Source organism: Periplaneta americana, chromosome 7 (genome assembly GCF_040183065.1).
Source record: "Periplaneta americana isolate PAMFEO1 chromosome 7, P.americana_PAMFEO1_priV1, whole genome shotgun sequence".
Taxonomy (NCBI): Eukaryota; Metazoa; Arthropoda; class Insecta; order Blattodea; family Blattidae; genus Periplaneta; species Periplaneta americana.
The window spans coordinates 177,863,729-177,875,747 of record NC_091123.1 but is presented as its reverse complement, the minus strand read 5'-3'; the positions used below and the strand labels follow the sequence as shown (position 1 = coordinate 177,875,747).

Sequence of the window (12,019 nt, the reverse complement as noted above, 5' to 3'; positions counted from 1 at the left end):
ATCCCATTGTGGAATCCTGGGAAATGAGAATGCGGATGCTTTAGCAAAGAAGGGCAGCACTGCTACTTACAGACCTGTTACTAAATCTACGTGAAAAGATTTATTAAATCTACATACTGAGACTTCAACAAACAAAATTTGATAGCACAATCTCAAGGGAAAAAATGGAACTCTCTGCATCATAATCCACAGTTAATTCCCGATTTACCACAAAAATCGTCTGTAGCTGCATTTAGATTGGCAACAGGCCATGATTGTTTGGTCAAACACCTGCATAGAATTGGAATATATCAGTCCCCTAACTGCCCATTGTGCAACTCAAACCAAGAAATGGATTCGGAACACCTCAAAATCTGTGCTTCAGTGGCTGACCATGATAATATCTTTGGAAAATATTGGAGTGCAAGAGGTCAAATGACTTTATTGTCAAACGCCTGGCATTAGAAAACAACAATAACATTAAAAAAAGTCTCTCCTGAAAAATTCTTTTTTTTTTTTTTTTACTTATGTGTCTTTTCCTGCTGACCAAAGAAATATTTCCCAGGATTGCAGTGGATGCAAAAATGTAAGGTCAAAGAAATATTGGTAGACCATAGCTAAGGTTGCTGGACGATGTTCAAGCAGATTTAACTAAAGCCAGCATGAAAGGATGGAGAAGGGAAGCAGAAGATAAAAAATGAATGGTTGGATATCATAGGAGTGCCTAAAGTCAAACTTTAAGGACTGTAAACCCGAAGAAGAAGAAGAAGAAGAGGAGGAGGAGAAGAAGAAGAAGAGGAGGAGAAAAAAAAAGATTTTTGCACCCTGAATCTTGTCTGAAAAAAATGTCGGGCATTTTATTTTCAATTAATTAATTAATACTTCCGACACTGTCCGACAGAGTGGTTATGTCACAGGGTCGTCGAAATGGTGGAAGTCACGTGACAGTCATTTACTTGACAGGGTCCTTTTCTTTGAATTATTTTAAACAGTTGTATAATATTAGGTAGACTTCCAATTCCATACACCAAATATTTTCGGGAAAAAGCCCAACAGTTCAGTCACTAACCTTTACATAGGGGCCAGCAGAAGAGGGTGGGGGAACCAGAATGCGACATAACCACTGGGACGGACAGTATCTCGATACTTGGAATCGAGCTATACATTTTAGTTTTTAGAGGATTCAATTTTTTTTCTTCCCATTTCAGCAATGGATTATTATTATTATTATTATTATTATTATTATTATTATTATTATTATTATTATTATTTACTGGCTTTTAAGGAACACAGAGGTTCATTGCCGCCCTCACATAAGCCCGCCATCGGTCCCTATCCTGAGCAAGATTAATCCACTCTCTACCATCATATCCCACCTCTCTCAAATCCATTTTAATATTATCTTCTCATCTACGTCTCGGCCTCCTCAAAGGTCTTTTTCCCTCCAGTCTCCCAACTAACACTCTATATACATTTCTGGATTCGCCCATATGTGCTACATGCCCTGCCCATCTCAAACGTCCATTATATCAAAGTTTATGGGATCATGTGGTATACCCATCTCTGTTCCGCATTTTACAAAAATGTGTTGTATTTTCCACAATTCAACAATACTTTTTATAACAGTAGGTTGTAAAATATAAGCCAAAAATTTCAATACCCTAACCATGAGGTTGGGAAATTCTTCAGTAGCAATGCATAGGAGGGATTCTTAATGAAACGAATATACTATAAAAGGGTTAGTAGATCTTGATTACACACCTTTAACACTTTGTACCACTTAGGAATATGGTTGTACCGGTAATAACAATTTTCTTGTGTTAAAACTAGTTCTGAAGATGGCTGGTACGAAGTCGAAAGTAGTCAACTATGTAACTTACAACTTAGTTTGCATTTTAACACATGAAAGTTGTTATCACAAACATATTCTCAAGTAAAAGAGTTAGGCCCGATTGTATAAACCATTTAATCTTAGATCAGAGGTCAAATTGATCCTTGTTTCAGCTGAACTTGGAATTTTGTGTTGTATAAAGTCTAATCTGAGATTAATTTGTCTCAAACTAAAGTCAACTTTGACTGAAGAAATTTCTCCGATTAAGTTAGATGATCCAAGTTCAGTTATTTCTTTTCTGTTTGAAATATGCGAGTGACAGATTGTGCAAATAAAATATCCTTTATTATTAATATTAATAGATATGATAGGTACATTTATATATATTTCAATTTCTTGCCTTAATACACAAACATTCTTATATTTTATAAGGCTCTATCGTGTTCAGCAGTATCAAATAACATAACCTATAATTATATTATGTTTATAACAACCATTAATTATTAATGAATATGATAGGTACATTCATAAATGTTCAATTAACTGTATTACTAAACGAAAATTGTCGTTTTATAAAGCTTTAGTATGTTTAGCAGTATCAAACACCATAACATGATAACAACTTGGAGAACAGTCAACCTTATTCTTATTGTCCGCCATTATTTACATTGCAAAAAAAAACCAGTGTCTCCAACAGAGTGTAATACGGAAAGTCGCCAAAAAGTAGTTGTAAAGTCGCTAGATTTCTCATTATCAACAAAGAAAGATTAAATTTTGTCACTATGGGGTGCTAAAAAGGTCACTAAATCCCTATTTAAGCAATATAAAAGTTAAAAGAAATTGTTGTTGAAAAAGAGTTAAAATCGCTAGATTGGCAACACTGAACAAACCTGTATAACATGGTCCGCGCATCACGTATTTCACCTGTTTATGCGATGTTGCCAAATCCTTTTCACGTGAACTTACAATTAGAACCAAGGTAATTTGATCCCACGTTTTATACAATAGAAGAAGTGTCTGAACTCGGTTACTTTTCGATCTTCGATCAAAGTTGATCTTTAGTCAGGGAGTTTTATACAATTGGGCCTTAGTGTTGCCACCATTTGTCTAGAATGATTCCGGTCAAGTGTAAGATATGTGAATGAATTCCTGGCAGAGTTCGGTATCTCCCAGAAAAATAATTTATTTATGAATTCCTTGCCTGTTTCTTAAATAAGACGTAACCAATGAAGCGCAAAGATATGAGTAGAGAGTTATTAACTATGCACGCAATACTTGTCTTTAAGTAATTCTGCCCATGATTTACACCATCATGAAAAATAAATATTAATACATGAAACTATATGCTTCTAATATTATAAACAGTTTTATCTTAAAGATATTTAAAACCAATACATTTTAACATTACCGAACCTAGTTTAAAGTATTTTTATGTAAAAAAAACATCACCATGTTTAATCATTTCTGGATCACAAAACAAACTGAAGGAGATTAAATATTTTAATCTCTATTTTTTTTCCAGACTAGAAGCTCGCATAGATGAGTTCCAAACAATATTTCTTTCATTTTTCGAAATACCGGTAAATTTTTTCAGCATCATTCTTCTAGATTTCACATAAAAAGAAATTTAAAATAGTACCAGTATACATATATGGACTTAGAAAGCAGACACAAGCTACCAATTAAAAAAAAACTTGTTCCAACAATTGATCAAACAGCTACACAGTAATAGTTCACATTTTTAATATTACGATGCCTCTTCTACTGCAGCTTATAGTTCTTATAAATGATCAAGCTCACATATTAAGAAGTTAAACTTACCAATGACATGTTGGTGGAACAAGCTTTGTAAGTTCTTCTAATGATTTTTCTGATCTGTACTCTTGGACAAATGCTACAGTAACCACTATGATGATTGCCTGAAAAAGAAATACCAATATTAGCCTCAATACGTAAGAAATACATATAATCTTTCTCAAAATAATGACAACACAATTTCAGAATTTGAAACAGTAAGCAAGCTTAAAATTTACTCTTTTTATTAAATCAAAACGTGTGTTTAAAATACAGCTTTTGAGTCAAATCCTCATCTAATATGGTATCTTTACCCACAAACTACTGGAGAATTTTCTTTATGATAGACATTCTGTCTCCCCATTTCTAACAGGTCTAGGTAATAATGTTGTACTCTTCAATTCTGGATTTATGCATCCACAAAATATAGAATCTTGATTCATGCTTACAAATTCTACATAGATCTTCAGTAGAATCTCTCTTATTTGGCGTCAAAGAGACCAAACTAGTTCCAGATACGAGATTTTGCTGAATAATTGAATAAATATAGGGACTGCCCGTGTCTCAGTGTCTCACGTCCTGAACCGGGAGTTCCCTAGTGCTTATAACCACGCCTCTTAGATCTGCTCGGAACGTCACGGGAGGTGCAACGTGGCGGCATGGCAGCATATTACATGTTCTGAAAACATTATCCTACGCCATCGCACTGGTTATAATACTGGATACTCTAATCGTGGTTACCACTATCGCTATTATCTCTGATGGCGATTTCCTAAAATGTATGTACACTCTAGGCCACTCTTCGTTCAGTTTGGACAACTGCTGAATTACCATAGAGCAGCATTTCTCAAAGTATGTTCAGGGGTTCCGTGAGCCTTATATGATTTTACTTGGTTATTTAACGACATTGTATCAACTACTAGGTTATTTTGCATCGATGGGATTGATGACAGCGAAATGGTATTTGGCGAGATGAAGTCGGGGATTCGCCAAAGATTACCTGACATTCGCCTTACGGTTGGGGAAAACCTCGGGAAAAACCCAACCAGGTAATCAGCCCAAGCGGGAATCGGACCCGCGTCCGAGTGCAATTCTGGACCGATAGGCAAACGCCTTAGCCGACTGGGCTACTCTGGTGGCTATTTTATACTTAGTGGATATTATAAAAATATATAAATGTTACGGAAATATGAATCAATAATAACATGAAACTACCGATAATAATAATAATAATAATAACAATAATAATAATAATAATAATCCAAGAATATGCGTAATAATAATATGTTTAATGAACATCTAAAACGGAAAATGCCCATAATATTTATCAATTTCATCACTGGATTCTCTGCGCATCTGTTCACTAAAACAAAATAGCGAAAAGACAAAATGCAGAAGTACAATAGAAATGAGACTACAACTTTCCGCCATAAAACCAGATTGCAGGCTTAAAAAGCAAATACATTCGTCCCACTGAACAGAATTATTGAGATACTAGCTTTCACTTGTCTGTTAACTATTAAATACTAATAAAATATTACAAGGATTCCGCAGTTACACTTTAGATTAAAAGGGGTTTCGCAATGGAAAAAGTTTGAGAAACACTGATATTGAGGAAAGAGTTTACGGATGTGTACATGTGATAACCGTAATCGCGATTAGGTCTATAATGTCTTGTAGAGACTGTAGTCTACAACTGGTATTAGTGTTTAGTTACAGGAATTGATGGGAACATAATCTGTTTCGCGAGGGGACAGCCTATACATTCGCTTGTCAATGGCTGATCTTGCTCCATAGCTGACAAAAGGAATCCTGAAAAGGCCGATGTGTTGAACGTAGGATAGTAGGCACATGCTGTACGCAGCTCCTCCTCCTACCCTGTCCCTCTGCGTCTCGCCCCGCAAAGAAACAGCTCAGGAAGTGAGGCACGGGCAGTATATACAAAAAAAAAAAAAAAAAAAAAAAAAAGTTCGTATTTCACGTTGCCAAATGTTAAAACTTCAGCCATGTGAAGCTTATTTCTCTACATCAAGAATTTTACTGTGGATATCTAGTTTCCTATCAAAAATGTTTGATTAATAAATGAAATTTGATGTGATCTAATAATTATAATAATTGTTAAAGTTAATATTGAGTTGATCAGAAAATAGATAATTTAGGATCAGTATATCTCCGTTTTGGGAGACCTTCTGTACCAAATTTCATAAATGTAAGTCAAATATTTCAAATAGGAAAAGTCCTTCTTTTAACTTGCTCATAACTGAATAAAAACATAAAAACTGTGTGAATTTTCATTATTAAAACATATTACACAATACAAATAATACACTAATTTTAGGTTCGAATATTCACTGAAAATTAAAGTTCGTGCGAACTTCGTAATGTGGCAACACTGACGACCCGAACATAATTAAATAAACATAAAAACTGTGTGGATTTTCTTTATTAAAACATATTATACAACACAAATAATACACTAATTTTAGGTTCGGATATTCACTGAAAATTAAAGTTCGTGCAAACTTCCTAATGTGGCAACACTGACGGCTCGAACATAATTAAATGAACACAAAAAACTGTTTGAATTTTCGTTATTAAAACACATTATACAACACAAATAATACACTAATTTTAGGTTCGGATATTCACTGTAAATTGAAGTTCGTGTGAACTTCCTAATGTGACAACACTGACGACCGGAACATAGTTAAATAAGCATAAAAACTGTGAGGATTTTCATTATTAAAACACATTATAGAACACAAATAATACACTAATTTTAGGTTCGAATATTCACTGAAAATTAAAGTTCGTGCGAACTTCCTAATGTGGTAACACTGACGACCCGACGTAATTAAATAAACATAAAAACTGTGCGGATTTTCATTATTAAAACACATCAAACAACACAAATAATACACTAATTTTTAGGTTCGAATATTCACTGAAAATGAAAGTTCGTGACAACTTCCTAATGTGGCAACACTGACAGCCCAGACTGTGGCAATGTGGCAGATTTAAACCTTTTCTTTTTTTTTTTTTTTTTTTTGGCCTAGCCAAAAGTGCCGTTGTTTTGGTATTGCCGGTTATTTGGGTGATGGTTACGAGGGATTTTACTGTATATATTTTAATAAATGCGTCGTAATAGTATTGAAATTATCATGTCCATGCCCTTCAATAAACAGCCTTTCAAAATGACTGAAGTTCATCAAAGATCTAAGTAAATCTTCAATATCAACGTTATCAACGCACAAGAATTTTGATGAAAGAATGTTAAAATTGTAATTATGTACTAGCATAGACATCCAAAAAAAAAAAAATGCTGTAAAAATGGCTGAAATGCATTCAGAATGCTTCGGAATGTATATTTTCAATGACATTTTGAAAACTGCTTTTTCATTATAATTACCGGTAAACCTACTTTAATACGGAACAAAATGCTCACAAAACATAATGCTATTCTAATATGTAAGCACGTATATACGTACAATATTAAGCAATTCATAAATGTAACATCAACTTACCACAGTTATACTGACAGCATCATCAAACTGTTTCATGCAGATGCTCACCAGTGCCGATGCTAGGAGTAACATTATAAGAGGATTCTTGAACTGAAAGCAAGAGAAATGTGTTAGATATGTGTGTGATTCAGCGATTCTCCCTTCCCTACTCGTAGTTGCGTGTAAGACAGAAAAGGGGAAGGTTAAACCGAAATTTTTTTAATTTTTCTTTGGACACGTAACAGATGTTACTGTTGACTTGAAGACTTCGTTAACTCCAAACCAGAAGATTTCTTCAGACAAGGAATACATTATATTATATATAATTTATTTCAAGAAATAGTCTGCCCAGGCATCCTGGGTTGCCAAAAACACAGAATAACACACATATAAGAATAGTAATGATTACAGTAAGATAGATGAGCCAAATTTAAATGTGAACTAGGAGCTTAAGTTTAAGAAATAATAAATTTGTACATATATTTGTAACAATCACACACTAACGAATAGAAAAGGGGGGGGGGGGTATTATGATATTCCGTATAAATGATTTTTCAGAATTGCCACAGACCCTTTAATGGTTGAAGTAATTATTTTTGGAATGATGTCATGGATTCCAAATGTTTTGATAGTGTTTACAGTTGATTGTGGGATGGTGCCCCTCGCTCCGATCATTAAACCATGTAGTTCCCAGGTGCCTTCCATCTGATATTTTTCTCGAAAATACTATATATATATATATATACTATATATTATATTATAATGGTTTCCAGTAGACTGTGACATAAACGTATATGAGAAAGCTGGCTGACATGTTAGCAAAAAAAAAAAAAAAAATGTTATCAAATGTTTTCATACAAATTACCCATTCATAAGCTGAATGGGCTCATTATGTATTGACTGTTCTCTCTCAGATGAGGCCATAGGAGCTGGTGCAGGTGGAACTTGTCAGTTCTTCTCTTTTCACGAGAAACTAAGTCACACTACAGATCCTGTCGATAAAGTTCAATCTATACAGCTCTACAAAGCATATTTATGTGATTGCATCACTGCAGAAAAATTGTTATATTGGGTTGATGTAAAAGTTTGTAGTGTTTTTTTTCTTTTATCTGAGACGAATAAAAACAGAATTAATCAGTAATATATTCTCCTACATTATCTATGACTCTTTGTAGACACTGTGGTAGTTTGTTCTTTAAGGGAACCAGGTAGTAATTAGGGGTCAAAAATCCGATTTTTTATTTTGTGTTTTAAAATAAATTACAAAACTGGTCTTTAAAACAATATAAATATTGTGTAGGACACTTCTGCAGATAAGCCTTTTAAATGACCTCTTTAAATTCGGCGGTGCATGTAATTCATACATTCTTCTTTTTATGCAGTTTTCCATAAGTTGACATTTTCAAACTTAAGTGCATTTTTCTCTCAAATTACTGAATCAATTTACATGAAATTTTTACAGTGTTTTCTGCAGCCTGTGTTCTACATTGTAGACCTACGGTTTTAAAAATGTCACACACATAACACGAGAAAAAAATGTATATGCAATGAAAAAATTGTAAAAAATTTTAAACAAAATTCAATATTTTTTTCTGTTTCACTAGGGGTGAAATATTTAACTAAATTTTGCTTTGGCATTTACAATACACAATACTGGATAACTTAAAAAAATACAAGGTATATGAGTGAAGATAGTAGCAAGTAATGTGCACCTGAAGAATGAGGTACACCTAGCAAGGTTGGAAAACAGGTTATCAGTTAGGACCTTTCTTTTGCACTTGGATACGAAACTAATTAGCTGTCTTTTATACCACTGAATTCAGAATGATTGATTACATAAGCCTGGAAAATTTTATTCCTTTCTGAGCACTAGAAGCCTAGAAATATTCAACTAAACTTTTGTATTGAAATGTTTTAATCGCACAGTATCACTACCCAGTTCCCTTAAATGTGCAGAAATTTGATCCGAACAAATGTGACATTGAAAAATTCATTTGCAGAACGAAAAGTTACATTTGTTCAAATGAAATTTCTGCACATTTTAGGACAAAACTAAAATTCTTTCAATCATTTATTATTATAATACACTGCTCTCTTAAATTCACCGAGCATATTGGGAATTAAATCAATGGCTTTCCCAAATCATGCTATGAAATATTTAATATAAAACTAATTTTATCTCGGAAAGGAAACAAAAACGAGCAAAACTGCATTAAACTTTTTTTTTAAATATCTCAAAGAATAACCCCATGGAATTAATGGCATTACTTACAGTTCATCCTGTATATTAGGCTTATATGAGCAAGTTATCTGCATTTAACAAACATTGCTATAATAAATATTTTTGGGAATATATGCCATATTTTCTTATATTCAATAAAATTTCTTAAGTAAATAAAATATGAAGAAGAAAATTATCGAAGTAGATTTCAAGCAAATCTGCTGATTTGAGTCATTTTTACCTGAAGTTCATTAAGATCGCTACATTACAAGTAACATTGCCAATATTTCACCATATACTTCTTGAATTAATTCAATGTACAGAAGGAATATGGAACAATTTCGTTGAATGATTTAGAATAAGATGATATAAAAGACAAAACGTCTGAGAGAGTGTGCTAATAACCACTTTTCGTTATCAGATAAAATGAGTAAGTGTGTCGGTACCTCTGTTACAATCTGAAAATCTATTTTCCGCAACACCACAACACTCTTCAATATATGGTACGCGAAAATAAAAGAAACGGGAAAAACACAACCCCTTATTTCCTTATGCATACTTCATATTAAATTTGTATTAGTTTAAAAATTAATATTATAAGTTACACAGCTTGTGTTCAATCGGCTACCTGATTATTACACACACTCGTACATACACAAAAGTAATCCTAATTTACATGATAATGATGTAAGATTTCATTCAGACAGACAAAACCGTACGCAACAAGTATATCAGTGAAAATCATTTTAATTGCACTTTATTTGGATATCTTTTGACAACAGAATTTACACACGGTCGTGACTAAGGACTAACATGACAAACAGTAGGGCTTTCCTCACGACTGTTTGCATATTCATATATCTATACACTCCAGAAAACCCTTTCCATATTTGCTCACTTTTACATAAGAATGAAGCCACAAATTTTAGAACTGAGAGCATAAAATAAGCATATTAAATCATCTAACCTTCAACATAGTCTAAAAATAGCATGTAACATTAATGAGTGTATCCATTTTCTAACAAAAGAAAGTTCAAAGATTCAAAAATTTAATTTCAGAAATACATGTTGTAATAAACTGCAAAGTCTACATTCCGCAATACTGATAACAATTGTAATATGCGTTACGAGAGCAGTATGTTGAAGTTTTCATGTTCGAGGAAAAGATTGAAAAAGCGAAACGTAGTTGGGCTTTTTTAATTTCCGAGAATTGAAAGAAAACATACCGCTCGTGTATCATACATTATTTTGTGCGAAGATCGTTTATTACATACCTGAAAGAGGAATTTCTAATTAGTTTGCAATGAAATCTCCATCTTGGTTTCTGTTCAATGACGGAAAATTTGCAAAACAAAAATATCTATCTTCAACATTGTTGCTTTAAAATGTTTTCTGTATTTACTATACTCCAGCAGGCCGTGATATACGTCTGTCTTTTTTTTTTCCCCCGGTCTATAAATGCGAACTTAAAACAAACGGCTTCCTTAATGTTACATGCATCACGAATGCAGTAACTTTAGCGGAGTTGTAGAGTTTACTTAATTTTTGCAAATATTTAAAAACAATAATTAACGGTGCAATTTAGGTGAAATTGCAGTGGTAAGTTTCCAATTTATAATTATTACTATATTGAACATCTCTAAAAATAATATGTTAAAAACCTAAAGCAGTAAAATCAATATGTCACTTAAGCGGTAAGAAGAGGGAAATTGTTACGTGTGTTAGGTTGGGAATACTGAATGTGGAATTTTAGATTTTCCGCGGATTGGTTTTGTGCGGAAACCAATCAAATACGCACGATCTCGCACAAAATATTTTACATTACAATGTGAGTTTGAAGTCAGTAATTTAAGTGGACGTATGAATTACATAGATGTAGCTATTTGAAAACTAAATCCATCAGACATAAACTATTCTAGATTAACTCATCTTGGAATGTAACAAAACTTCGAAAAATGTTTATAGATCTATAGTTAAAAGTGCACAATTACTTTGGACTGCCTACAAAATTAAAACCGAAAAGTAAACAAAATCTTTAAAGAGTTGTACGAAGTTTTCTAGCACCTAAAAATACAGAAACGATTAGCCAGTACAATTAGCATGTTTTTAGTGAAATCTTAGAGCTTTATTTGCAGGATATTGTGAAGTTATGCTACTCGTACTTACAACTTACTTACAAACGGCTTTTAGAGAACCCGGAGGTTCATTGCCGCACTCACATAAGCCTGCTATTGGTCTCTATCCTGAGCAAGATTAATCCAGTCTCTACAATCATATCCCACATCACTCAAATCCATTTTAATATTCTCCCATCTACGTCTCGACTTCCCCAAAGATCTTTCTCCCTCAGGTCTCCCAACTAACACTCTATATGCATTTCTCGATTCACTCATACATTCTACATGTCCTGCCCATCTCAAACGTCTGGATTTAATATTCCTAATTATGTCAGGTGAAGAATACAATGCGTGCAGTTCTTTGTTGTGTAACTTTCTCCATTCTCCTGTAACTTCAACTCTCTTAGCTCCAAATATTTTCCTAGGCAACTTATTCTCAAACATCCTTAACCTATGTTCCTCTCTCAAAGTGAGAAATAAACTTCTATTTGTATGTAAAATTAATGAAGATTTCAAATATGTAAAATTTAATATATAGTGCCATTTAAAAAAGTGTTATTTTGCCACACCCTGT

General features: G+C 33.2%; 1 protein-coding gene across 5 annotated transcripts in view; it reads right to left on the bottom strand.

The window, feature by feature from the left end:
* SPoCk (secretory pathway calcium atpase) overlaps nt 1-12,019 on the bottom strand; it is a 279,585-nt gene that overhangs the window by 47,575 nt on the left and 219,991 nt on the right. For all 5 annotated transcript variants that reach the window (XM_069831982.1, XM_069831984.1, XM_069831983.1 and 2 more), the window contains 2 exons: nt 7,129-7,218; nt 3,632-3,729 (listed from right to left, as the gene is read on the bottom strand). In XM_069831982.1, coding sequence (XP_069688083.1) covers nt 3,632-3,729; nt 7,129-7,218 — 188 coding nt within the window. The remainder of the gene's footprint in view (nt 1-3,631; nt 3,730-7,128; nt 7,219-12,019) is intronic.